The sequence below is a fragment of the Xenopus tropicalis genome, chromosome 6, assembly GCF_000004195.4.
Source record: "Xenopus tropicalis strain Nigerian chromosome 6, UCB_Xtro_10.0, whole genome shotgun sequence".
NCBI lineage: Eukaryota > Metazoa > Chordata > Amphibia > Anura > Pipidae > Xenopus > Xenopus tropicalis.
In genome coordinates, this window is record NC_030682.2 from 92,413,352 (window position 1) to 92,440,841 (window position 27,490).

The following is a 27,490-nucleotide window of genomic DNA, read 5'->3' on the forward strand; positions in this document are numbered from 1 at the left end:
TACAGCCTGAATCTGAGGTGAGAACCATGCAGGGGGCCAGTTAATCTCAGTACTGAAACCATTTAAATTTATTCAAAGGTAAGCCATCAAAGCAGCCAGACAGGTGGGGGGGGGGCACACAGAGGGGGTTGAGGGCCTCCAGTTGGACAGCACTGCTGTAGAGAAAGAGAAACCACTGAATTAAACTCATGTCTGCATAATCTCCCTGGAGATTTGTCCCCATTCTTTATAAACCAGTGCAAATCGTTTAAAATATCTGTGTATACTGCCGTGTTTTAGACTGTGAAAGACATCTGCAGAGCATTCTAGCAACTAGGCTGGGTTCTGTAAATTAAAAAAATAGTAACTTTCAGCAGGTAAATTAATGCACACAAAGGGAGATAGTGGGGTGGGTAGTGAGCATTAAGCTTTTATACATACAACTCATACATTATAAGTGTTGACTATGAGATCTCAAAGAATCAATCTTGGCTTCCTAGCTGAGGCATAGCAGAGTCTGGACTTAACAAAAGAAAAAACTGTTTTTACCTCTGTTTTTGCTTTTAAATCCAACAGTGCAGAGTATTTTTTTTAGCAACTTTTCAGTTGTTCTTTACTTTTCTGCACTTTTTTTTCAGTTGTTTGCCTTCTGCCTCTCACAAGTTTTCAACTAGGGGTCAGCCAAAAATCTTTTGCTCTGTAATGCTACAAATTTATTGTTACTTTTTATTGCTTATCTTTCTGTTTGGGCCCTCTTGTAGTCTTATTTCTGTTTCTCATACAAACCACTTCCTTGTTGATATGAAAAATTGGTCCTGTCAACCAAATATCTGCTGAATGAGAGAGTTGTTGTACAAAGGGTACACTGGTAAAAAAACGCACACAAATAAAAAGACCAACTGCAATTATTATTATTATATACAATATTAAAAGTTAAACTAAAGGTGAACCTTAAACGAGAAGGAAAGCCTACATCACTGGAGGGTGCCAAAATGACTTTAATCGCTTACCAGAAAGCCCGGCCGATGCTCCTGTTAAGAGTTAACTGCACCGACTGGGGTGTATGCGGGCGAGTGTTCCTTCGATCCAGCTTTTTTGCTCAGCTGTGCATGCATCAGCCCCTGGGATTATGAAGAAAGAAGATAGAAGGAAGAGGAATGCTCGCTCAAATATAACCCGGGACGGTGCAGTTTTCTGCTAACAGGAGCACCTGCTAGGGGTATCAGGTAAGCTATTACAATCACTGGGGGGTGCCTAACATTTGAAACCCTCCCATGATTTAGCCGTTCCTTCTACTTTAAATCTGAATTCCATGTGTGCACAACAGCTAAGGGATTGATACATGTGTCAGCCATGCTTTTGGCTTCCAGCCATTAACCTATGAGCCATGTCACCTAAAATACCAGTAGTGATGTTCTCAGGGCTTATATCAATGTGTCCCCCTTCCTACCCTTAGTGTAACTGAACCCTACAGTAACTTTCAGAATGCAAGCCTTGGAATGAGTGAAACCAAAGGCCATGGTTGTCTTATACTTCTCTAAAGTTTAAGCAAAATCCTGTCTGGTAACTGATGTTTAGATAATAGCAATAGGCAGCATTATGTGTTTATTGGATAATAACACCTTTTCACCTTTTTTACAACCTCAACATGTTCAAACACCTGTGTGTGAGGGTCAATACATTCCTTTCAAGTTCTTGCATAAGTACTCAATACCTGCATGTAGACATTTAACATCCTGATGCAGGTCCAGTATTCCTAGATTTTGCATTATGTTCCCTTTGTTACAGATTTCACAGGCTTGTGGTTTTTTTAGATCTCATTGTTTGGTATGACAATTTGATGGGTATAGTTTAAATAGTAGTTAAATTAGTCCAATGCTATGCAACCTATAAACATATAAAATGATCTTTTCATAGTGGTGTGCTCAACTATTGCAGTGGTTAGCCTCCATTTGGTTTTGGACCTATTTTCTTGTAACATTAAAGTTTTATATTTTATTTGTTGGACAGATTAGTGCTATGCATTTGACTGGACACCTTGCTTATGCCCACTTTGGATGCAGGTCACAATTTTTGTCTGACAGTTTTCTTGAAAATACTGATGCCCTAGTGACTGCATCAAGTGGTGGGAAGATTATGCTCTATGCTGAAACGTTTGGAACACACACGTACGGTTTTCAGCTTCTGGGGGGGGGTTGGGGGGATGTTTTGGTGGCTGTTTGTGGTCATATCAGACCAACTTTGCCTGGAAGTGATTGTTTGCACAGCTGTTACCATTATGACTGTGTGTTAATGTGAGTCTGTGTGGCAGCGTGCTATGTAAATGTCTACAGCCCTCCCACTTAGGATTAGCTTGTAATGAGTGACAAGGTTTTGCAAAATCAGTATCAGAAACAGTATTTAGTAGATTACCTTGGGTAAAGGTGGCCATACATGTTAAGATCCGCTCGGTGATATCGGGCAAATGCAGGCTAATTTGATCGTTTGGCCCTGCCCGATTGATATCTGGGCAATTTCAGGCCAGATATTGGTCGGGCATGCCCATCGTTGCTGCCCCTACACGGGCCGATAAGCTGCCAAATCGGTCTAAGGGACTAATATTGGCAGCTACAATTGGCCCGTGTATGGGCACCTTTAGCAACTTCTCTGCTCTTTCATATATAAGCTATCCTTATTTCTGGGCCTGTCGCCTGCACTTAATGTATTCTGTTAGTTCTATAGTTGGAAGTGCTCAAGTACGATAGGGGCAGATTTACTAAAACTCCATAATTTCTCATTTTTTTTCTTATTTTCAAATTCATCTAAATTCCTTTTCCTGAATGTCTGTCTAATATTTAATAAGACTTTATCGAATGGCAACAATTTGAAAAAGTCGTGATTTTCGGACAAAACCCAGCAAAATCTCTAAAGTTTCAAGACACAAGAAATAACTTCAAGGAAAGGGACCTCTGCCATTGACTTCTACTTGAACTCGGCAAGCTTAATCTGGCAAAGTGTTGAATTCGGATTTTTAGCTGTTCAGACACATAGTAAATCTCTGAAAAGTCACAGCATTTTTCTAAAATAAAAAATTTGCTAGTAAATATTAGTGGTTTATTATCTCCTTTTAAACTACATCTTCCAGCATCCATAAGCAGTTGTTAGTGGCATTTAAAAGAGGGTAGATGGTCGTTGTAGTTTGACTAAAGCTATGGGGTACAGTTTTGAGTACTACAGGAATCCCTCATTCTTTGGCTGTTCGCTTTGGCAAAGCATGTGTGAGATCCTTTAAAGTGTTGTAGACTGTTGCACATTGATCTTGGCAAGCTGTGAATGCTTGCTGGCTGAAGCAAATTGTCTGGGATTTGACTAAGGAATAAGTTAGCAAGTCTTTAAATAGTTCTAATCTGAACAAATGCAGTCGCTTTGTTAATAACTGCAACCAAAACACAGCCAGCATGTCCGTGTTTTCAGTCAGTACTGGTTTTCATGGCACGTGACAGGAATTGCTTTGCTAACTATATTATTAAGTATTATGAGTAAAACCATATGGTGGGTCCCAGAGGCTCTTTTAAATTCCTGCTACAGAGCAAGCTCTATTTCTAACCTTGTTATCACAAAGGTATCCCATATACATCTGGTTGGAAAAGTAAAGAAGTATGGGTGCCTCGTATTATTCTGTGTTATATTATTCTTCCTTCCCCATCCATAAGTTTGTTTGTTGACAACCATTTAGAAGAAGTCCTTCTTAAGATGTCAGGCATTTAGGTCCTAGCTTATAAAGTAACTGATGTAAACTAATATACTGGAGCATGTCATATAACTACTTGCCCAGCTGCAGAAAGGTTTGTTTGTATTTTAATTTATTTGGATGACAGTCACATTAACAGACAGGCACAATATTTTGAAGGAATCTTTTAGTATCTGTAAAAATATAAAATTCCTTATAGCATTTACAAATTCTGTAGACATGCCATGCTGTATCAGCGTTGTTCATATATGAGTATTTGCTCAGATCTAACAGCAAGTCCATAACTGGACCCGGCGGCCCAGACCCGACCCTTGCCGGCGCTCCTCCTCCCGACCGCTCCTCCCCTGACGCATCAAATTTATGCGCTCGGGGAGGACGTCGGGTGGGGGGTCCTGAGAGGGGGTTAGGGGGGCCCCTGCGGGTGGGGGGGGTTAGGATACGCGCCCGGCTGGAGGCACCTGGGACGGGAGCCTCGGTGGGCCCTTCACCCCCCCCCAGTCCGACCCTGTACTGCATAAACAAAGTACTACCAAAGCAACCACTTTCTTTTAACAGTCACACTGCATTAGTATCCTGCATATGGCTGGGTACCCACAGGACAGTGCTGTTATTGGCCATGTAGTCTCACTTAAATCGGCTTCTTCACCTTCTTTCCAGCCTTTCCTTCCACTCTTGGCTGACATCACTTTCATTTTTCAGGGTATCTGGCACTGGGTGCAGGTAATAAATTCTGATTTGTTAATATGAAGCAAATACTTTATACATATAACAAAATACCATTATAATGGGATACCTGTTCCGTGTTCCACTAAACTAAAAAAAAACTTTAGTTGCAGTATTCAGCAGAATCCTAGATCAGTTTAAATCTGGGCCTACATTAATAGAGGGGAATTTGCTCAGCATTTCAGTACATCTGCAGATCAGGGATTGTATGACCCCTGCTGAGCTGCTGCTATTTAATACGAGCATGTGCTTGTACAGTGAGGGTCGTTAAATCTTGATTCCCTTGTTTTGCTGATGCCTGTGCCTCTCCTATTATTGGGTGTTACGAGTAGCCAGTCCTAATTAGAGTGCTGATTATGTTCATGGCTTGTTAAGCAGATTAATAAGGCCTTGAAAGTCTTGCTTTATATCTTGTTTTCTCTCCCTACATAATTTGTGTGTCTGCACCTGTATACACAGTAATGTGAAGAGGTTTTCCCAACTGTGCAGTCTGTGCTAGGCAAGTGAAAATACATACAAAGCCTAAAGATCCCTTGTTCCCTAACCAAAGTTTCCAATTAACACCAGCTTTGCGTTGAATATCCTAAGCCTGTATGGGCCACAGATGTTTGTGCCACCCCCTGAATATAAGATTCCATATACTACATGGCAAAACTAAGCTTTTGCTTCTTTGCATATATTTTGGTTTTTTAAAGGTTGTTTAAAAAATTTTCTTAGTAATGTCATCTGTACAGTTATTTGTACTTCTAGTAATCTGGATGCCAAGTTCATTTATTGATCTTTTATGCCCCTTGCCGCAGCTTGTTTTAATTAATCTTCTTTCACATCAGTTATACCAACAGACAAATTAGGAGCAGGGTTACAATTAGTGTTTGAAATATCAGGGACATTTCCAATAAATGCAAGATTTTGGGCTGCATTTTTTTTTTAGAATCAGAAAATCTAGCTCTGACAGTTTTTAATTATTTTAATATTAATGTAAATATAATGAAGTATGGATATATTTGATTAACATATAAAAAATGTATTTTGTTGACATTATAGGCGGTATATTTAGAATGAAGTTGCACACCAGCAGTAACAGGCTCACTTTGTGAGTATAGCTGCTTAGGATGGGGGTAGGAGACAATTGTTTTAACCTATTGTACTGTTGCATATAGAAAAAAAGAAAAACATAAAGGCTTTCCAGGATAGAGATATACAAAAAATATCCCAGGAAGCTCTATCCCTTTTTCTCAATGGCTAGCTTCATCATAGTGCTGACTTATGGAAGTTTCCCATCACTCTACATTGATGTTGGCTCAATCTGAATGTATAAATCCTTAATAATCCAGTTAGGCAGCATACATCCTTTACTAGTTATTAGGCTGTGCTTCCCTAGAATACTGAATGGCTACTGACCTTTGTTCAGAGGAGATGTTGCTGGGAATATTATGGTGCCCTCTATTGTTGTTAATAATACATGTGCTCCTTCTGCTGTGAATCTCATGGAACTGATTGTATTGCACTCTCACAAAGGAACCTTCCGAAGTGAAATGTACAAGGACTGTAGTTTTATTTCTAGCAGACACTGACCTTGAAAACTGAGTTGATCAGCTTCTCAGTGCTTTTTGAGAGCAATGAAGGCATTCATGCCATTTCTAAGTAGAAACATATGTCTTAAAGATCTTTCATTCTTTTACTGGGAAAGTCAAAATGCTTCTCTGACATTTATAAAAAAAAAAAAAAAAAGCATAGATGAACTAGAAGGATTTTGCAAAGATAAAAGAGAGAAATTAAAAAGTTTAACACAATTTTGGCTTTTTAGTTTGCATTCCATAATTCATGGATGTAGAAATTCACACCCTACAGCCAGCTTCTGAGTGTTGTAAATTAGCAGTGTCTCTAAGGGCAAGGGCACACGGAGCATAGGTCCACCTGTGAAACCCGAAAGCAGGCGTTTTTGACCCAACCTATACTCCACTCCGCTCTGCTGTGTGTGCATGCACTGAGGGGAAGCTTAAGTTTTCAGTGCAGCCTGCTGGAACATGGAGCAGTGTAGGGAAGCGGATGTGCTACTTTCAGCCTGATGGAAAAATGCAGGGCTCAGAGAAGCGGATCTGTGTGTCCATGTCCTACATTGAACATCACTGATCTATCTAAGGCATGGGGTCTTATTTACCCACGAGACACTTGGAAATATAAAAAGCATGGGGGGGCAACAAAAGCATAAAAAAATTTCCAGCAAAATATGGGCTGTGATTGGATAATTGGTAGCCCCTATGTGGACTGGCAGCCTACAGAAGGCTCTATTTGGCAGTTCACCTGTTTTTTTTTTTTTATACAACATCCAAGGGCAGGGGTCCCCAACCTTTCTTACTCGTGAGCCACAGTCAAATGTAAAAAGACTTGGAGAGCAACACAAGCATAAAAGTTCATGGAGCTGCCAAATAAGGGCTAAGATTGTCTATTAGGCAGCCTCCATGCACACTATTAGCTTACAGAGGGCTTTATTTGGTAGTAAATCTTGTTTTTATTCAACCAATTCCAAGTCAGGAATTCAAAAATAACTACCTGGTTTTAGGCCACTGAGAGCAACATCCAAGGGGTTGTGGAGTAACATGTTGCCCCCGAGCCACGGGTTGGGGATCACTGTCCAAGGGGATGGTAAACAACATGTGCTAGCATGTGTATATAAGGTCTGTGGCAAACTAAGCACTTTAAAATGGTGATCTCTGGGATTTGCCAAAAGGCAGTTTCCACTGATGGCAACAGAAAGCACTTGGACCTGGTTGACTAACTAAAATGCACAGTTGCAGGCTGCAGAGTTTCCATCAATGGGGGAACAATATGAGGTTTGTCACAGGCACTTGGATCAGAGTGCTTTAGTGCTTCATGAAAAATGATAAGTCCAGTGGTGGGACGTATGGGAGGGTAAGTTTCATGTTTGTGTCAAAACTGACAGCATGTTACAAACTACCTGTGACTTAAATTCAAAGATTGCAAAACCATTTGTTTAGATTGATTAGAGTATTAAAGTATATTGCTTACACTTACACTTATATACACACGGGGCCTTGAGAAAGGTCCCGATGGGGACCGAAACGTAACGTTGGCTGTTCATGCGTTTTTAATACACAATTGATTGTTTTTGGAATATAACTCGGTGTTGCTGGTCTTTTTTGGATATTTAAATCATTTACCTTGCACCCGAGCTAAGAGCTGAAGCAGAGTGCCACCCTGGGTTCGCTATATACTGCTGTTTAACAAAGGATAGAAATAGGAGAATGTGAGTTTATTGGAAACACATTATATAGGATGCCTATCACTCTGAATCCTGCTCCTTAGGATACTTTAAAGCTGCTATATTTGTGCTTTTTTTTTCAGCAAAATTAGCAGAAGAGTGGAAGACAGGGCTATTTAAAGAGGAACCTGCTTATTGTTTATAAACGCGAGTTGCTGACTTGGAGCGTTGCATATTCAGCAGTGACTCATACACAAAGGAACCTTAGTGTCAAATGTGATTCACAGATACTCTGATGCAACTGCCGCTCCTCTCACACTAAGCAATTAGAATTCTAAAGCCTTCGTCTGCTGCCGATGAGCTGTCCTCAACTCACCTTTCTTTTTCTGACAGGATTATGTCAGTTGCACTTCCATTACGTAGCCCTAAAGGCTTCTGGGAAAGCAGTGGGTTTTGATGGAATGTTGAAAACTTCTCACTAAAAAAACACTGTTTATGTCGACTTTAAACCATATAAATGCAAAAGCAGGCGTAGATTCAAAGTGCTTTTCACAAATAAGCCCATAGGAGTTTTAACCGGGTCAGATATGTAAGCTATATGTATAACTTTTATGTAGTATGATTTTAGTAGTGTGATGTTTTTCCGTAATCTATAGAAAGGAACTGTAAATAATTACGGAAGAAAAGGTCTGAATTTTTTCCTTAAACCGCATCCAGACTGACATGCAGGCTGCAGCTATTTTCTGTGACATCACAGAAGGCAGGAGGTGTAAAAGAAAACTAAAGGTCCCCATACACGGGCCGACTATAGCTGCCGATATCGGTCCCTTGGACCGATTCGGCAGCTAATCGGCCCGTGTATGGGCAGAACAGAGCTGCCTGGCCGACCGATATCTGGCCTGAAATTGGCCAGATCTCGATCGGCCAGGTTAGAAAATCCGGACGGAACGGGGACCGCATTGGCTCGTTGATGCGGCCCCCGAACCGACTGCCCCATAAGCTCAAATGTAATCCGATCGTTTGGCCCCAGGGCCAAACGATCGGATTATTATTTTTTTTTTTAAGTCCCTTGCTACCCGATATCGCCCACCCGTAGGTGGGGATATCGGGTGAAGATCCGCTCGCTTGGCGATATCGCCAAGCGAGCGGATCTTATAGTGTATGGGCACCTTTAGTCTAAAGGGTCTCATTCAGGATGTTACATACGTTGTTGTAATGGACTCTGGACCTTTCACCCCTTGCCTGACCTGCGCAGGTAAAGATTTCTTGCAGGCCAAAACTGTAGAACCCACAGCACTAAACTGATTTATTTATCTATTTTTTTAAAGCTGCAACCAACATGCTGTGAGACTATTTCCCTTGCTCTGTCTGATCCCCTTTTAAATAGGAATTTGTACTATTGAGAAACTCAACATGGTTGAGTTGCCTGCAGTAAAAAAAAAAATGTGAGCTTATAGAATATATATAATGAGCTTAGGCTAGGATGCAACTACATACTAAGATACGTCAGGTAATTAAAAATTTGCTGGTCCCTGCTTTGGCTGTTTTTGGCTTCGGCCAGTATTTTACCAACTGGGCTGTTTAAAAAAAACAGTTCTCAGATAAGCAGAAATCTTTTATACAGGGGCATTGTCCGAGCTCTGGTTTTCTAATTATCTGTCTCACATGGTGTAGCTTCAGTTCACCTGTTCAGCTATATGAATAAAAAAACCATAGAATTTTTCAATATCTTCAGCACAGCCCCTGTTTATTGCACTTATGTTGAACTAGGGGCTACACTGTCCCATTGAGCTATTTCTAGTAGTTAAATACAAGCAGTGTCGGGCTGGGGTGCCAGAGGCCCACTGGAGTGGTGCCTGGGGGCCCCTCACCCAAGTTGACTCGCCGCATACTGCACCCCCTCTCAGTTCCAGACTGGCAGAGAGGGTTATGCAGTGTTTTTATAGCTTGCTTACAAAACAATTTTTTAAAGCAGATTTCGCTTACCTTTAACTAAATGGCTCTAAGCCTTTGCTAATCCAAGCAGAAGATTATATGAATCCCCTCTTCTTACGATCAGTATGAAATCAGTTGCTGTTTAAAACATTCATTTTCAAGGGATTCCGGCACTTTATCCTTCATTTAAATAGAAATTATTTTAATATATGAGAAAGCTACTCCTACTCATATTTAAAAGCTTTATTTGCTTTCTTGCTTAGGTGAGATGGACTTGCTGTCTACAAACACAACAGCTATAGGTCATAGGCATTTGGTTCACCTGATGGTAATTAGAGCTGGAGAGGCATCACCAAATCACTTGAAGTTTCACCTCTTTCCTGGTCTGGGCCAAGTAGTATTGGTGTAAATAATATTTGACCCCACACCTTGCTTGCTCCCCACATTTTCCCTTTTTGGCTGCAGATCACAACACCCCATTTTTCCCTCCTGGAAAAGGCCCTGGAACCTATCATTCTGAGTAATGCTTCAGTTAATTGTCTAGTTCCCTACACCAAAATTGTCACCAGTATTCCACTGTATGTGTCGGGTGCTGTAAATGATTCAGTTGCACTAATGCTCTGTTTGGTGAAGAGTTGTATACTAGTTATCTACCTAGCAAGGACCAAACATGGGGTAACATCCCTTTTATCTGTTTAGTGATATGTAGGACACCATAGGTTAGAATGGGCAGACATCGCCCCTCCAGGAGTGGTAGTGAGGTTAAGACCTCCCAGCATTACATCTGCTGGAGTGCAGGGCCACAAGTGGCTAGGTAGGTGGTACAGGTCACCGCTAGTCCAGGAGCCCGGATTTGAGGGTGCTTAGGCGAGAGTACCAGTGTGGGTCCCTGTGGTGAGGCTTCTAGCGTGAGTACCGGGGAGGGCTCCAAGAGGGGGTGCCTCCTGGCGCGAGTACCGGGGAGATCACCTAGAAGGGAGCATGTGGCGTGAGTACCGTAAGTGATCCAACAGAAAAAGGGTCTCAAGGAGATATGCCCTGCATGCTGTATCAATATATGTGCCACTCCTGGAGAGGTCTCTGCCTAATAAAACCGTTGCATCGATTTCACATACAATACTGTGTCTGCTGTGAATATCTGCCAAGCCCAGAGGACCACTACCAAGCTGGTAAGGAATAACCCCAGGGTGGGGTACATCTGCCAGGAGTACGTGGGTCCCAAGAGAGGCATAGCAAGCTGATCGTTTACCAGGGGGGTGGATTATAGTTCCACAACACCATCCCTGGGTGGAGGCACGCCATTTAGGGGAGAAATCCCTGTAAACCCCCATAGTAAGCGGGGGCTCAGGACTCCTGTAGCGCCAAAGTGTAGTGCTCCAATAGGTAGTGCCACAAGAATCTGCAAAAGTGGGCTACATGTGGAATAAATTGCACTTTGCAGTTTAACTCTGCAGTGTCCTGTCTTCCTACTACTACATTTAGCTAACGTATACTGTTCAGTATGTCCTGGGGAAGTGTTTATTCCAGTAAACGGGATTAAGTTTGAGTTACTGCAACATGTAACTTCTTGTAACTCCATCCCCATAGAGTATTTAGAGAACCTGATTGTGCTGAACTGCTTCTGAACAGAGAAGTGGCATAACCATTGCAGTAGGTTTATTTATTTATTTTTTTTTGTCTAAATCTATAGTATAAAAAAATCACAAAAATCATATGCATTCTAAATATAGTAGGAATTCTGATTAATTAATTACCATTATGTTCCTATAAGAAAAAGAAAAATTGACTCATACACCCTGGCCTCTCACAAAGGTTTCATGTAGTCACAAAAACAGCATATTATTAATGTGTATGGATGCCACTAGATAACCATAATGTTTATTATTTCTTTCTCAGTCACTGTTTCCTACTGCTACAAAAAGTTGCAATTCATGGTTATTTCAAAGAAGCTGCTGTAAAATTCCCACATACCCCTCACTGACAGCAAAAGAGGCGATAAAGATGAGTGCAAATTACAGCTCATGGAGTCAGCCAGGCTACTGTTGCAAGCGTAGGGGGACTTCTGTATATAAACATTATAAAATAACCCAGAATATCAGTCGCCTGGAGGGAAACTTAAGATGGGTTGGCTTCATTGCTCATGGGATTTGTCCTTGTGTGCAGTTATACATACATGTGCCTAGGTTTCTAAACAATTGGGATTTTCCTCTTTTTCCAGTTGGGTTTAGTTTCCTGTTGGCAGTTCTGAGAATGATTGAAATTGGAAACAGCCAAATAAATTTGTAGGCTTTTCTGTGTATTTGTGTCTAAAATTAGTGAATAAAATACAGATTGTCTCTTCAATTTGAAGTGAGTATTCTGCAAAAAAAACCCCAGTATACTGTTTATTGTGCCCTCTATAAAGTTGCACTTGACATAACCAATTCTTTTGCATTAAAAAACAAAAACAATTGTATTTTCGATAAGTGAGGTGACTGCAACTGCACAGCGGAGATGTTTTTATTGCAATAAATAGTCTCTGGCTTCCCAAAGTCAGGCAGGTGACTTATCCACAGGCCAGTCTTCCAGGCCATATGCAATTACATTATTTTGCAGAGAAACTAATGATGAAATAAGGAGAAATATACAGGCACAAGGGGTTAGTTAGTGACCATCTTTATATTTAGTTTTGTATTAAAATAAGTACCTAATTCCAGTTGTACTCTCTTTTACACTTATAATGGTGTTATTTGTTATTTTTTGTACTTACAATCACCTTTGACCACATGTCTCTCAAAGCATAGGGCTGCTGTGTTACTTCACGTGTAATTAAAGTTACAGCAGTCTAGCTCCTGTTTTCAGTTGTTCTCTGACTGTTCTTATTCTGTTTGGTGCCTAGTGATAGCCCTTTTGTTTTGGTTAGTGTAAATATTAGAACTTCAATTCTCATTTCAAAACAAGAATAGAAAAATATATGTATACATTTTCAGCTTTATTTAAAGGGAAGAAGTAGGAGGTTCACATATGGTGATGCCGCGCACAGCCTATTTTGAGACTGCCCAATTTCAACTTAAAGCATGTCTAGTTAATGATGTCAGCCTATGTGCGGCTGCCTTCACTATTTTCTTGATGCCTGACAAGCAGACACTCCAAAGAACTGACTTGGCAGCAGCCCAGCATTTTTTTAAGGAGACTCAGTTGGTGGTCAGAGCTCAGGGCTTGTCACTGTTAGGCTTTGCCAGAAATTGTTTTTCTGCTGCCACTCCTAATCCAATTTTTATCTGGTGCTAGAAGTGCCTCTCACCTTCTTTCTCAATTAGAGACATAAACTATACAATCACGTGATTTGAAGCCTTTTAATTGGGTTTTTGTTACTTGTTAAGGACGCTTATCTTTGCACTAAATACAGCATGCCTATGCTGCCGCACATGAAATGGACAGAGGAACATGCTCAATGGGTGTATAATCACATTTGTTAGATCTTGTAATACAGTTCTGTTAAGTGTATACTGGGACTTTTCCACATGCCACATTTTACAAACCGGCAATCCGTAAGTTGTATGCAAACACACTTTATCTACAAAGATAATCATGATTGCAGATAAGGCAAAAGAATCATGCCTCACTGCAGATGTCATATTGGGGAGATTAGTCGCCCGCGATAAGGGAGATTTGTCGTGGGCGACTAATCTCCCCGTGTGCCACAGCACTTAAGAGAGCTCCAAAGTCTCAAGCTCTTGATGGGAGGATTCAATACAGGGCCTGGAATCGTGCCAAATAAAAGAGCTGGGGTTACAGCACAAGGTTGTCTAATTTGTTTGTAAATAAATAGCTGGCCAGAGGTATACTAGAGATAAAGGTTAATGGACTCTGTAATAATATAAGTCTGTTTTTTAATAGCCATAACACTGAGTTTGCGAACTCATTTATTTGATGAATGTTTATTATTGTTGTTATAATTATTTACACATATTAATAAATTTACAGCACAGTGCTGTACAATAGATGTTGTTACAACCGAAATATAAACCTGGATGGATACAGGAGGCAAGCTCATTAGAGCTTGCAATCTGATCTGCAAATTTAGGGGCAATATAATAAATATTTTTTATATAGTGTTATTAAAGGAACAGTGACATAAAGAAATGAAAAAAAAGTCTTTTAAAGTAATTAAAATATAATGTACTCTTGCCCTGCTCTGGTAACACTGTTGTGTTTGCTTCAGAAACACTGCTATAGTTTATATAAAGAAGCTGCTGTGTAGCATGGAGACAGCCATTCAAGGTGGAAAAAAAGGAGAAAATGCACAGGTTACATAGCAGATAACAGATCTGTAGAATACAATGGTGTTTTGCAGAGCTTATCGGTAACCTGTGCCGTTTAGTCCTATTTCAGTTTGAATAGCTAGTTCCGTGCCTATACAACAGCTTTGTTTATATCAACTATAGTAGTGCAATCATGATTTTTACCAGTGTAGGGTAAAAGTACATTATACTGTATTTGAATCACTTTAAGACACTTGATAATAATGAATGATAATAATAATAAAAAAAAATTCTCATAATTTACAGAAAATAATCTTTAGAACTGTGGACAATAATGAATGCTCATTTCTTACAAGGAGCATGACTTGGTGACCTAAGTGCAAAATTTACTGTAAGGGTGGAACCCTTCCTGTTCTCCCTTAGGGCAGTGGCAGACGGGGAGATTAGTTGCGACAAATGTTTGATGCCATGGGCGACTAGTTTCCCCACAATGCCATCCCACCAGCAAAAATGAAAATCGCCAGTGGGATGCCATACACAGTGCTACGATTTGCCAAAGTTGCCTTGAGAGGAAACATTCTTGCAGGTGGGATGGCATTGCGGGGAGATTAGTCGCCCATGGCAACAAAGATTTGTCACGAGGCGACTAATCTCCCCGTCTGCTACTGCCCTTAAACAACAACATCTTTACAGACCATCAATCTCAATCAACCACTATATTAACTGTTATTCCTAAATGCCTACATATGGGTTTATGTATTAACTTACAGATTCTGTTGTGATGATAGATCCACTTATTTGACCCATGGGACCATCTAAAGCAGGGATCCCCAACCGTTTTTTGTTTTTTTTTATATATACTTATGAGCCACACTCAGATGTAAAGTGGTGATGAGCCACACATGGAAATAGTTCTGGGATTGGCTATTGGGTAGTCTCATGTAGACAACTGGCCTGGAAGAGACTCTGCATAGAGTTAAACTGTGTTTCTGTGCTTCCAGAACTTGCCTCCAAGATAAAAATTTAAAAATGGGTACCTACTTTGTGGCCTCTGGGAGCAACATCAAAGGGGAAGAACGTGTCACAAGCCACAGGTTGGGGATCACTGATCTAATATAAATAAATGAATAATGTTTGTGGTTATAATGGTGGGGTAAAAAATAGCATTAGGCTTTGTAAGACTTAGCAGTTAGTGTCAAGTGTGCAAGTGCAAATATCTTATTGTATCTTACGTCTTATTGGTTGCTGTGTTTGACCTAATGCAAGTTTTGCAATTTATATTTACATTGCTTTACACTAAATTTCTTTCTCTGCTTTCTCTTTAGGATGACAGTGATGGTATTCCATGGTCAGAAGAAAGGGTGGTGCGGAAGGTGCTTTACTTGTCTCTCAAAGAGTTTAAGACAGCGCAGAAGAGACAAAGTGATGACTGCATTAATGGGAGCTTCAAAACTCCTAATGGTAAGTGTGACATTACCTGGGGACACACACCCTTTGTATTCTATATTGATGCTGTACCTCAGCTGTATTTGTATGTCTTATTTTTTTGTCATTTGGGTGTGGTGGAAATATGTATTATCACTGCAGGGAATATGGCAAGTTGATCATTGTGCCAAACTTTAATGTAGTGTTAAAAACTCATTCTAGAAAGGAATTTGAACCAGCTCATATGAATAATATTTTTTGCATTACCTTAGGGGCTGCCAGCAGTAATTGTGGGACTCTATACTACTTAGCAGGGCCCACCCCTTTCCTTTTGACTCCAGTTATTAGCCCATTGTCTCTTGGGCAGTCACCTGCTATCAAATAGAATGTTTTTCAATGAAAATAAAAATGCCCACACATGCATAGTTCTGATGGATACATAAGTAGAGCCCATTAATGGGCAGATAAGCTGCCGACTTTATCTGAAGCGCTAAAAGTACCAGTGTATGGAGCAGTGTATGGCCATTTAAAGAATAGGATATTCTATAACATACTAAAAATTAAGTTATAAGTAAACTACCTCTTTACGTGCGTTCGCTTGCTAATTAGACAGCTAGTTTAGGATGGCCAAGCATAGTGAGATCTGCATGTTTAGCAAATTATTGCTAAATCTGATCATTCTTGCCCAGACTCATTGATGGGAGCACATGGCAGGTCCTTGCAGACACATAGTTATTGATCACATCCAAGATACAATGCTATCTTTAGGGAAACAAGTGTATTCCCTGCCTGATTATTTAAACAAGCTTCATTCAGATAGCAATCAGGAAGGATTTGTGTTCCTTTATTATGTAAAATGTTAAATTTGGTTTACTAATAGTGATGAGCGAATTTTTTCGGCAGGCATGGATTTGCAGCGAATTTCCTCATTTTGCCCTTTTCAAATTGTTTTGTGAAACTTCTGCGACAATTCACTGTGAAAAAAATTTGGCGCGTGTTAGAAAAAGGTGCGGTTGCATCAAAATAGGCGCAGTCGTGTCAAAAATGATTTTCACAAATTTTTCAGCAAAGTGAAATGGGACAGATTCACTCATCACTATTTACGAACACTTCTTTTTTTGGGGGGGATATAATCAGTGTTTGTATGTTTTCTGACTTTACTGCCTACAGTAGGGAAGCAAACACCATAACACACCATAAATGTCTTTCTTGTTATTGTTTGCATAAGACTAGTTCAGCAGGACATGGGTAAATAAGTTGTCCAATGTGGCCACCATGGTAACTTCTCTCAGACTATCAGGGCCAGAACTAGGGGTTGGCGGAGTAGGCATCTTGCAGTTGAGATCCACAGACAGACTGAGATGGAAACAGCAGCAGCAGTGATAGCAATGGATGTGTGCATGCAGGGGGCAGGCTGGCTGAGTGCAGGCCTAAGTAGTATTGCCTTAGGCAGCAGTAATACTTGGCCCAGTTCTGTCGAGTATTGTAATAGTTTGCATGTGGTGTACAAGTCTGTATCTCCCATTGGCTTTGCTACAACATTCAATAAGTGGCATCTCAGATAAAACTTGCTGAATGCTACAGCCATAGTGTGGGACTTTCCTGCTTGACTTCTTGCAACTTTTAAAAATCTTTTCATAACTAACTCTGGACTAAGGAAAATATAATTTTTTTTATTCATCTATACATGTCCTTTAACACATTAAGTCTTATTTATTTTAAGTCAGATATGTAAAGGGGTTGTTCATCCTTAAACTAACTTTTTGTATGTTGTAGAGGATGCTATTCTAAGACAATTTGCAATTGGTCTTCATTTTTTATTATATGTGGTTTTCAAATTATTTAGGTTTTTGTTCATCAGCTCTCCAGTTTGGAATTTTAGCAGCTATATGGTTGCTAGGGACCAAATTACCCTAGTAATCAGGCAGTGGTTTTTAAGAGAAACTAAAAAATGAATAGGATAGGGTCTGAATAGAAAGATAAGTAATAAAAAGTAACAATAACAATAAAATTGTAGTCTCACAGAGCAATTATTTTTTGGCTGCCGGGGTCAGTGACTCTCGTTTGAAAACTGGAAGGAGTCGGAAGAGGAAAGCAAATAATTTAAAAACTATATATATATATATATTTATATATATATATATATATATATATATATATATATATATATATATATATATATATACTATGAAAATGAAGACCAGTTAAAAAGCTGCTTAAAATTGACCATTTTATAACATACTAAAAGTTAACTTGAAGGCGAACCATTCCTTTAACTCGGTAATGTAATAGACTTAGCAACACAATAAAAACTGCTAATGACTTGTTTTTATGTTATTCCCTGCTAGTTGGCCTCTGCCTGTTTAAAAATTGTTAGAGTCTCTGCTGACCTGAAATACCCTTAGATTCCTGCTACAGCAGGGGATGAGTATTTTGGCCCACGTTATTTGTCCTCCTCTTTGGCTCCGTATAAATCGAAGTCTGTGAGCCATAAATCAAAGTAAGGCCTCTGCCAACACCTACTTCTATGTATGCACGTTGGAATGTATGCATTATTTCAGGGGTTCTGCTAGTATTTACATACACGGATTTATAGAGTTCCTGTCAGCAAAACTGCATTACAAAGTGGAGCCACTAAAATGATTCCATTGGTTACTATAACAAAGTGCAAACACACTTGTATGGTTCTCTATTTTGGACCTGGTATGGCTATAAGCAAAACATCTCTCCTAGATATTCTGCTAACCAACACACATGTAAATGTGTGAAGGATATTTCTTGTCATGCACAGACACAAAGGGCCTCATTTATAAAATTCCTGGATGGCAGGGCTATAGACCACACAGTCACAAAATTGTTCCCTTTAGGGTAAGGCCCCTCAAGGTGTATTGTCAGTCTGCGAATAAGCACAGGCTGACAATCCGCCGATACACTTGAAAAATGGGCGCAATCTGGGTCGGACTGGGGGTGCAGGGCCCACCGAGGCTACTGCCCGGGGCCCTGCACCCCCCAAGGTGCCCCCGCCGTGTCCCCCGCATCCCCCATATCCCCCACAGCGCCACCTTAACCCTCGCATGGGGCCCTGCCCAACGTTCTCCTCTGAGTGTGTGTAAGTTAAACATACTTTCAATGCATCAGGGGAGGGACACCGGCGGCCAGGGGAGCGGCGACAGGGATTGGGTCTGGGCCACCAGGGCCCACCAGGTTTTTCCTGGTGCCCCAGCAGCCCAGTCTGACCCTGGGCACAATGCAGCCCTGCTTATCGCCTTATATAGTACAGGGCCCAATTGGCATTCATTTGTGCTTCCTAGCTTGAATGACACCCAAGCTATGGCTTCTAAGGGAACACCCACATAGTGCCCCAGGCCACTCCTCAGGAATACAGCCCTTTATGGGAGTGCAGAGACCTTCATTTAGTAGACTAAATGTGAGACAGTGTGCAAAGCTCAAAAAACATTCTGGTTTGCATTCTTTTTTTTGTGTGTTTTGTACCCTGGCCTGCACCTAGTAAATGAGGCCTAGAGACTCTCACAGGTCAGTTGCCTTGGTTTCCTGTAGCTTTTCAGGTTTGGGCATACATTAGGTATAGTTAATGATTCTCCTATGAATAGAATGCTGAAATATTCACAGTTTGCAAAGTAATGTAACAGGTTAGATCAGGTTTGAAAAAAACACTTTTCAATTAGAATCTTATTTCTACCGGGTTTTTCAAGATTATAACAAAGAAAACCTAGTAACCTGTTCGTAGGGACCCAAAATTGGGGCCCCATGCTGTTTACGCTGGATCTCTATCCCCCCCCCTTAATAAAGTTAAAAAGTTAAATGTTTTGTTACAATAGTCTATAATAAATAAGGGACATAGTACATTTGTTTAGGATTTCTTTATCAAGCTGGAAAGTTTAAAAGGGTCTTCTAATCAAAAACTGTTTTTTTTGCATAATAAAATGTTATTCTAAGTAACTTACAATATATATTGCACATTTTTATTGGGTTTTTTTTTAGTTTGTTTATATTTTCTGACAAGCTGAATGTTGGTTTTAGATTGTTGCAATATAAAGAATGATCGATATCTGAAAATTCATCGTATGACGACTAAAATGTTAACATGTACAGTTGCAAGAAAAAGTATGTGAACCCTTTGGAATTATATGGATTTCTGCCCAAATTGGTCATAAAATGTGATCTGATCTTCATCTAAGTCACAACAATAGACAATCACAGTCTGCTTAAACTAATACCACACAAATAATTAAATGTTTCCATGTTTTTATTGAACTCACCATGTAAACATTCACAGTGCAGGCGGAAAAAGTATGTGAACCCTTGGATTTAATAACTGGTTGAACCTCCTTTGGCAGCAATAACTTCAACCAAACGTTTCCTGTAGTTGCAGATCAGACGTGCACAACGGTCAGGAGTAATTCTTGGCCATTCCTCTTTACAGAACTGTTTCAGTTCAGCAATATTCTTGGGATGTCTGGTGTAAATCGCTTTCTTGAGGTCATGCCACAGCATCTCAATCGGGTTGAGGTCAGGACTCTGACTGGCCGCTCCAGAAGGCGTATTTTCTTCTGTTTAAGCCATTCTGTTGTTGATTTACTTCTATGCTTTGGGATGTTGTCCTGTTGCAACACCCATCTTGTGCTGAGCTTCAGTTGGTTAACCGATGAACTTAAGTTCTCCCACAAAATGTCTTTATAAACTTGGGAATTCATTTTTCCTTCGATGATAGCAATCCGTCCAGGCCCTGACGCAGCAAAGCAGCCCCAAATCATGATACCCCCAACACCATACTTCACAGTTGGGATTTGGTTTTGATGTTGGTGTGCTGTGCCTCTTTTTCTCCACACATAGTGTTGTGTGTTTCTTCCAAACAAGTCAACTTTGGTTTCATCTGTCCACAGAATATTTTGCCATACTAGCTGACACTCTAGGATTCTTCTTCACCTCACTGAGCATTCTACGCTGTGCCCTTGCAGTCATCTATACAGGATGGCCACTCCTAGGGAGAGTAGCAGCAATGCTGAACTTTCTCCATTTATAGATAATTTGTCTTACCATGGACTGATGAACATCGTCTTTTGGAGATAATTTTATAACCCTTTCCAGCTTTATGCAAGTCAACAATTCTTAATCGTAAGTCTTCTGAGAGCTCTTTTGTGCAAGGCATCATTCACATCAGGCAATGCTTCTGGTGTGTTTTTTATAGGGCAAGGCATCTGTAACCAACACCTCCAATCTCATCTCATTGATTGGACTCCAGTTGGCTGACACCTTACTCCAATTAGCTCTTGGAGATGTTATTAGTCTAGGGGTTCACATATTTTTTCCACCTGCACTGTGAATGTTTACATGGTGTGTTCAATAAAAACCATGGAAACATTTAATTATTTGTGTGGTATTAGTTTAAGCAGACTGTGATTGTCTATTGTTGTGACTTAGATGAAGATCAGATCACATTTTATGACCAATTTGGGCAGAAATCCATATAATTCCAACGGGTTCACATACTTTTTCTTGCAACTGTATGTCCGGCTTAACAGGAGTCAGTTGTTTTTTAGGAGTTTAATCCGCTAGCTTGCAACATTGTTCAGAAATCAAGGTTGGAAGTGCTTTTAGTAGAAATGACATGGGGAGGCATATTTTTTCACAAATCGAGTTTGTAAATTTCCGAGTTTTTAGTTTAATTTTTTTTTTCAAATGCACAGGCCCTGATTTGTGGCGAGGTCACAATTGCCTGGGCCTAGGGCGGCACAAATTTAGGGGCAGCATGCTGCACCAAAATTTTGACAAATTGGGACGGCCTTTGGGTGCCCAGATAAGAAATCCAGTGCTGCAAATGCAAGCTTCAAACTTTAATAAATCTGCTGCTTACACATAAAACCCTTGAAAATTTGTAATGAATGTATTTATGTGGAGAAGTTGCTAAGATTTACATTTAATTTAAAGGGGACATATACCATAAAATTTTACAATGCACTAAACCATGTAAAATGATGTAAAATAGAAGTAAGTGCTTTTATTTTAATACCTTTGGGTTCAAATATGTCCATAACTGCTTGAAAACTGTGCTCTACCCAGCCCTTTTGCAAGCCTCCGGTTTAGACTCTCCCCAGTTCCTGTTAGACTGCACCCACAGTTATTATCATGCACATGCATAGTAGGTGCCACCTTACTGGAAGGACACACTAGGGAGTGTATTTATTAACATTGGAGACGAACATCAGCGGTGATGTTGCCAATAGTAACCAGATAATCAGATCTTTGCTTTTGTTTTCTAACTTGTAGGTGTCTGTTCAAATGTATTTGTTGATTGGTTTCTATGGGCAACATCCCCAGTGATAAGTATACCACCTGTAGCTGCACTCAGGCCGACACTGTGCCTTTGAATCCAGCTAAACACAAACGTATTGGAGCGCATCCTCTTCTCTCCACCTGCCTCCAAAGCACAGGCAGAGAGGAGCAGGGTAAACGCCCCTACCCTTAGGGGCACACAGTATGCCTCTCCTCCAGTTGCACTGGCAATTACAATGTCTGGAAACCATATACAAAAGTTTATGCTTCAGAGTATACTTGTTTCGGGGGGTTTTATCATGCATCTCTCTTTATGTGGATTGTTGGAGCAGGAAGTTGGACTTACAATTCCTTTCCTGCTTATTAAAGATTTTGTGATGGTTTTTGTTTAGATGTGATGTTTAGATTTGAGATTATAACTACCTTAAAAGAGTGCTGAGATTTCATCCTTTCTCTCTAATCAACAATCTTACAAAATATTACATATAATAAAGAAGAAAACTAGCCTTCTGTGTATACTATACCCATTTTTGCAACTTGATGGCAGAGTTTAAAGATTAGCAGGTTTTCTCTAAAGAGGCTTTTCAATGATACTTGTTTAACATTGGGGAGCTATTTTATGCCTGTGTTACATAAATGTTATTAGGTGTCTCAACAAAAGGAGTAAGTTATGCGTAAGAGGATTATTATCACTGTATATCACTGAACGATCACATTAACATGGCTGCTAAAGCTGCTCTGAGTATTGTTTCATTAAAAAGACAAATCTCCTTTTTTAAGCAATAGCCTTTTAAACTGCAATTCCTTTTCAGACAGCAAGTACTTAGGTATTTATAGTCCTGATATTTTTATAGGCTTGGTTCTCCCCACTGTTATGTAGGAGAGGTGAAATACTGAGGGTCAGCACTTGAGTCAGGGAGGTCTGTGGGGGGTAGAAGATGAAGAGGAACTAAAGGTCTGATTTATAGAGAAATACAGTATTACATTTTTCTATAAACAAATAATGCCAGAAGACAAAACAAATATCTGTCCAGAAAAATGCTGAAGGGAAATTCTATTTTAATTAGTTCCATTAAACATACTGTCAGTAGTATTAGGTATAAATCTAGCATCTTAGATGTCTGAATTTCTTATGCAAACCCCAGTCAATCAAACACATGTCATGAAGGAGATAATAATTCAGTCCTGTCTTTTTTAGGCCTGAATTCATCTTCACACTGAATGGTAAGGTAAAATAAGGTCTCAAAGTCCCGGAGGAGATTATCTCCCTTATGACATGGGGTTGGTTGACAGCTCTGGTCTGGTCACGCAAGGGGATCTCTGGTCACACATGGCATTTTGGCTGTTGGTAAAATAGCAACAGGCAAAATGCCCTTATTTGCATGTGGATGCTTTCAGTTTGTTTGAATAAAGGTGGCCATACATGGTAAGATCCGCTAGTTTGGCAAGGTCACAAAATAAGCGGATCTTCTCACGATATGCCCACCTATGGTGGGCGATATCGGTTTAATTCGATCATTTGGCCCTAGGGCCTAATGTTCAAATTATAGTTGCAGACATAGGCGCAGTCTGCCCGAGGACCACATTAAAGAGCCAGTGCGGTCCCTGATACAACAGAAAATCAAACCTGCCCAATTGAGATCTGGCCAATTTTAGGCCAGATGTCAGTCGGGTAGGCCCATCGGGGGTGCCCATAAACAGGCAGATAAGCTGCTGAATCAGTGTGAAGGATGGCCACCTTGAGAAGTGCTCTTACTGGACATCCTCCTAACCAAACCATGGCCTCAAAACCTTGTAGTTTTTTCTGTGTCATATGTTGTGTATATGATTCATGCATAATCATATACATCAAGTTGGCATCGTTATTATCATGTATTTATAAAGCTCAATGCTTTAATTTCTAATTACATGGTAATATTGAATATTTTGACAAACACTGGTTACATAGTAGAAATGTGATCAGAGGGCCCTGCTCACAAGAGCTTAGTTTTGAGGATTGTTATGGTATATAGATGAAATAAATAGAAATAAATGTGCTTTATTATGCCTAACCCCACTTTCATGCTGTTTTCATTAACTGTGGCATGAAAAACAAATGGGCAAAACATTTAGTTGATATCACAGTTTCCAAATACTTGATAAAAACACAAATAAAGTGTTAGCAGATAATTTGCACCTTATTTATGTTAACTTCTTTTTGTTTGTATTTTTGGCAAGTAACTTTATGCATTTTGTGCTTGGGTCACCTTTAGTCCTTTGGAGGGAAGATCAAAAAGTTGCTATATTTGCTTAGGCCTAGACCAGTAATAACAATCATTGTGTAGAAAATATCTCCTTTTAGCAAACAGAAAAAAAAAAAATAGTGATGAGTGCAGAAAAAAATGTTAATGATACTTGCAAGTTTAACAGCATAAACAATTGATACCACTGTAAAAAAAGCAATGCATAACACAGCATAAAAATGTAGTGTCAGTAGCCCCAAAATCACAAATTTTGTGCCTTAAATGTGGCCATACATGGGTTGACCTGTGCAGTACTCCAGAAGATCAATCCCCCCAGGCTAAGAGGTCAGATACTGTATCACGGTCCATACACATGCAGCCGTTCTTCACTTTCTTTCGGCCAGACAGAAATGGCCCCTCTAACTTGCCCTACATGCCCGGATGGGCAGAAAGACATTGGGAGTGAGTTAGTATAAAGTTGGGCATGCATGATGCAAGTTCAGCTTATTTGACAGGGTCACCAAACAAGCAGAGCTTTGCCCTTATGGCTGTTCAAACAATGGGCCAAATTAGACTGATTAGATCATTAGGCATGGCACCCCAACAGTACAGTGTGGTTCTCGCTTAATGGAACTTTTAAACCTCCATGATAGATATCTGGATGATCCCCAGCCAGTTATTTGTCAGGCAGCCAGCTGATTTTCCAAATAAACAGGCCAGTAAGCTACCTTCAAGGACCTTGGGCTGGAGTTGCTAAGTTAGCAGTAGATTTGCCACCCAGCTGATATTTGATTGGCGACCAGTGCCGATATTACAGATTTATTGGCAATATATTTGCCAGTAAATTTGTAAGGGTGGAACCCTACTTATAATCCCTCCTGACTCTTACGCGACAGATCACAGCCTTTTATATAGAGGCCAGCCACTTCATTGCCCACTTCCCTGCCCCATTCCACTGTCTAACCTGTCAATCTGATGTCATGGCCCACCCCCACTCTAAAGGCCGGTATTAATAAGCAGGCCCGGATTTGTGGAGAGGCCACAAAGGCCCGGGCCTAGAGCGGCAGAAATGTAGGGGCGGCATGCCGCCCCGCCGCAATGGAATTTTTAAAGTTTTTTTCAATACGGAGCAGTGGGAACTTCTCCCCACTGCTCCGTATGGGGCTTTAAATATATGCGCATGCGCACTCGCGGGCGCGCAGGGGAAGGCGGGGTAGGGAGACGAGCGGTTGTTCGCTCATTCGCGCATGCGCATTGGGGGGGCGCGGGCTGTTCACCGGGGTGGCCTAGGGGCGCGCCGAAAACAAATCCGGCCCTGTTAATAAGGGAAAAAAGGTGGAAACCCTAGTTGGCAGCTAGTACTCATCCCTGTAAGGCTTGTTTATATTGCATTATATTGCATATTTATAAAAGTTTAAAGGAAGTGGCACTCTGTGCTGTCCTTTATTAAGTTCTAAAGCATAGCAAGCAAAACGACAGAATACCATTGCAGCACCCACCTTGAAGACCAGTTAGGAGGCATTGTGAGTTTGAACACTTATTTGATATCCCTTGACTGTTGCAGGCATTTTTTTTTTTTAATAAAATATCTGTGACCTTATGTGCTAGTGATGAGGATGATAAAAAACAAAAAAGGATACAAACTAAAAAAAAAAAAAAAAAAAAAAGGCCTCTGTCATACAAAATACATTAGTTTGAGATCTAGGAAGTTCCCCTAAGGCTTTTGTCCTGTCATGCAGGAGCTGTCAATGATTTTTTCCCCTGGTCAAAATGCTACAACCAGTGCCGGGCCAAGCCAGCCAGGCACCCTAGGCAACCTGGTTGGCTTGGCCCCCCCTGTCTGCATGCGTGATGCGCGCATACAGGGCAGCGGGATTGCCAGGGCAATTGCAGTGAGTGGGAAAGTGCCCGGAACGAGGGGTAGGCGAAAGATGTGGTACCTGCCTGGCCACCCCCCCACTGTTGCGCCCTAGGCAGGTGCCTCTTCTGCCCACCCTTAGTTCTGGCCCTGGCTGCATCCCCCCACCCTGGATAACTTGTTTTCAGATAATGAATCCCATTCCTATACTGACAATATTCCTTCAAAGGAAAATGTGTACAGTTTACATATAGGAACATGTTGGCTGAAAAGAAGCTGTTGGTCCATATTCATGTCAAAACTGTATTTCTAATTGTATAATTGTAGTATACAACACAAAGAGAAAATTGTGCAGAGGATAACTGCCAAAGCAGAGCAACTCACAGAGCCTCCAATTGAATTCCCTAAGAAGTACCCTTTGTAGTTGCAAGGAGCAGTAATCAGAATACTCCTTTCGCCTTTGTCCTGTAAGATTATTTATATTTTCATTTTAACCTAGCACCTTGTCAACTGCAGAAACTCCAAGAAGAAAGGGTTATTAAATGGCTGACAAAAGTGCTACAGTTTCATAATTATTTTAACAGCTATGGAATTCCAGCCATGCACCCTTGAAGCTATTTTTTTGCAGCCCGCATGTCTCTATTTTCGAGGTATTTTATTCCAGTCTGACCTAGAAATGCAGACAATGATTGGGTGCCCTAACATCCGATAAAAAGCTGCAATTTCAAGGGCATTAAATCTAAAATGCAAGTAAAGTCTAAAGGGAAATGTATCTTGTACCATTTAATAATATACCAGACTCCTGAAATTAAATAAGGCTAATGGCAAACAAGTCATATATGTATACACACGCACGCACGCACACACACACAAGTCATATATATTTGCCAATGGAGAAAAGCAGATCTGCTGCCTTTTAGGCCCTGTATGTGTGCACTAACATAGACTGGATGAACCTGTGAGTGTACACTCACAGAGCGGATTTCAGAGCAAAAATGCATACTATTTTGTTTCCGCTCTAAAATTTGTTGTGTGTGTCAGCTCACACAGTGTCAGCCCACTGATTCCCTAATGGCACACATGGTATTTCGGAGCATTTTGTCAAGAAAAAATACCCTTTATTACCTGAAAGCACCCAGTACATCCAGGTAATGAATGATCACCTACACAATACTGCTGCATGATTTTAGTTCAAAGTTAACAGAAGGGTTATCAGAAGCGTTTTGTTCTAGCTTACATTTCTACATAGCATAAGAATACTCCAGATTTCCCCATGTGTACCTTTGGAGTGACACTGAGATCATTTGGCTAGAAAGAAGGCTGCCAGGCCTGTGTGTACCAGAAAAAATTGCAAGCAGAAAAATAACTAGGCCTTTTTTCAGAAAAAGAAATACAATTTTTCCAGTGAAAAATTAACCATAACAAACATCATTTAGATAGTGTCTCTTTAGCTGTATTTGTCAGGAATCATGGCAATATGCTACACATTAAAATTAAAAATTCATATTTTGTCTTGGGAAAAGTGTACCTAGTGTGTTAAAGGAGAAAGAAAGGTAAAAACTAAGTAAGCTTTATCAGAAAGGTATACAGCCATAAGCACTCACAGAAACGCTGCACTGACTTCTCTGAAAAATATTAGTTGTGTCTGTAATTCCTGTGCCACAGTCACGCAGCTTTCTGTTCTCTGCTCTCTCCTGCTCCCCCCTCCCTCAAGAATGCTAAGAACTCACTCCCCCCTTAGGAATGTGGATCTGAGCCAATCAGCAGGAAGCTGACTTATAGTCTTACTAACTGAGCATGTTCACTGGTCTTGGGTGTCTGTGCAGGAGTGAGGCATTATGGGAACTTTCTTTACAC

General features: G+C 40.4%; 1 protein-coding gene across 2 annotated transcripts in view; it reads left to right on the forward strand.

The window, feature by feature from the left end:
- The window catches only part of jarid2 (jumonji and AT-rich interaction domain containing 2), a 131,129-nt gene that overhangs the window by 48,071 nt on the left and 55,568 nt on the right, over positions 1–27,490 (forward strand). For both annotated transcript variants that reach the window (XM_002932688.5, XM_012965406.3), the window contains one exon: positions 15,160–15,295. In XM_002932688.5, the coding sequence (XP_002932734.2) occupies positions 15,160–15,295 (136 nt within the window). The remainder of the gene's footprint in view (positions 1–15,159; positions 15,296–27,490) is intronic.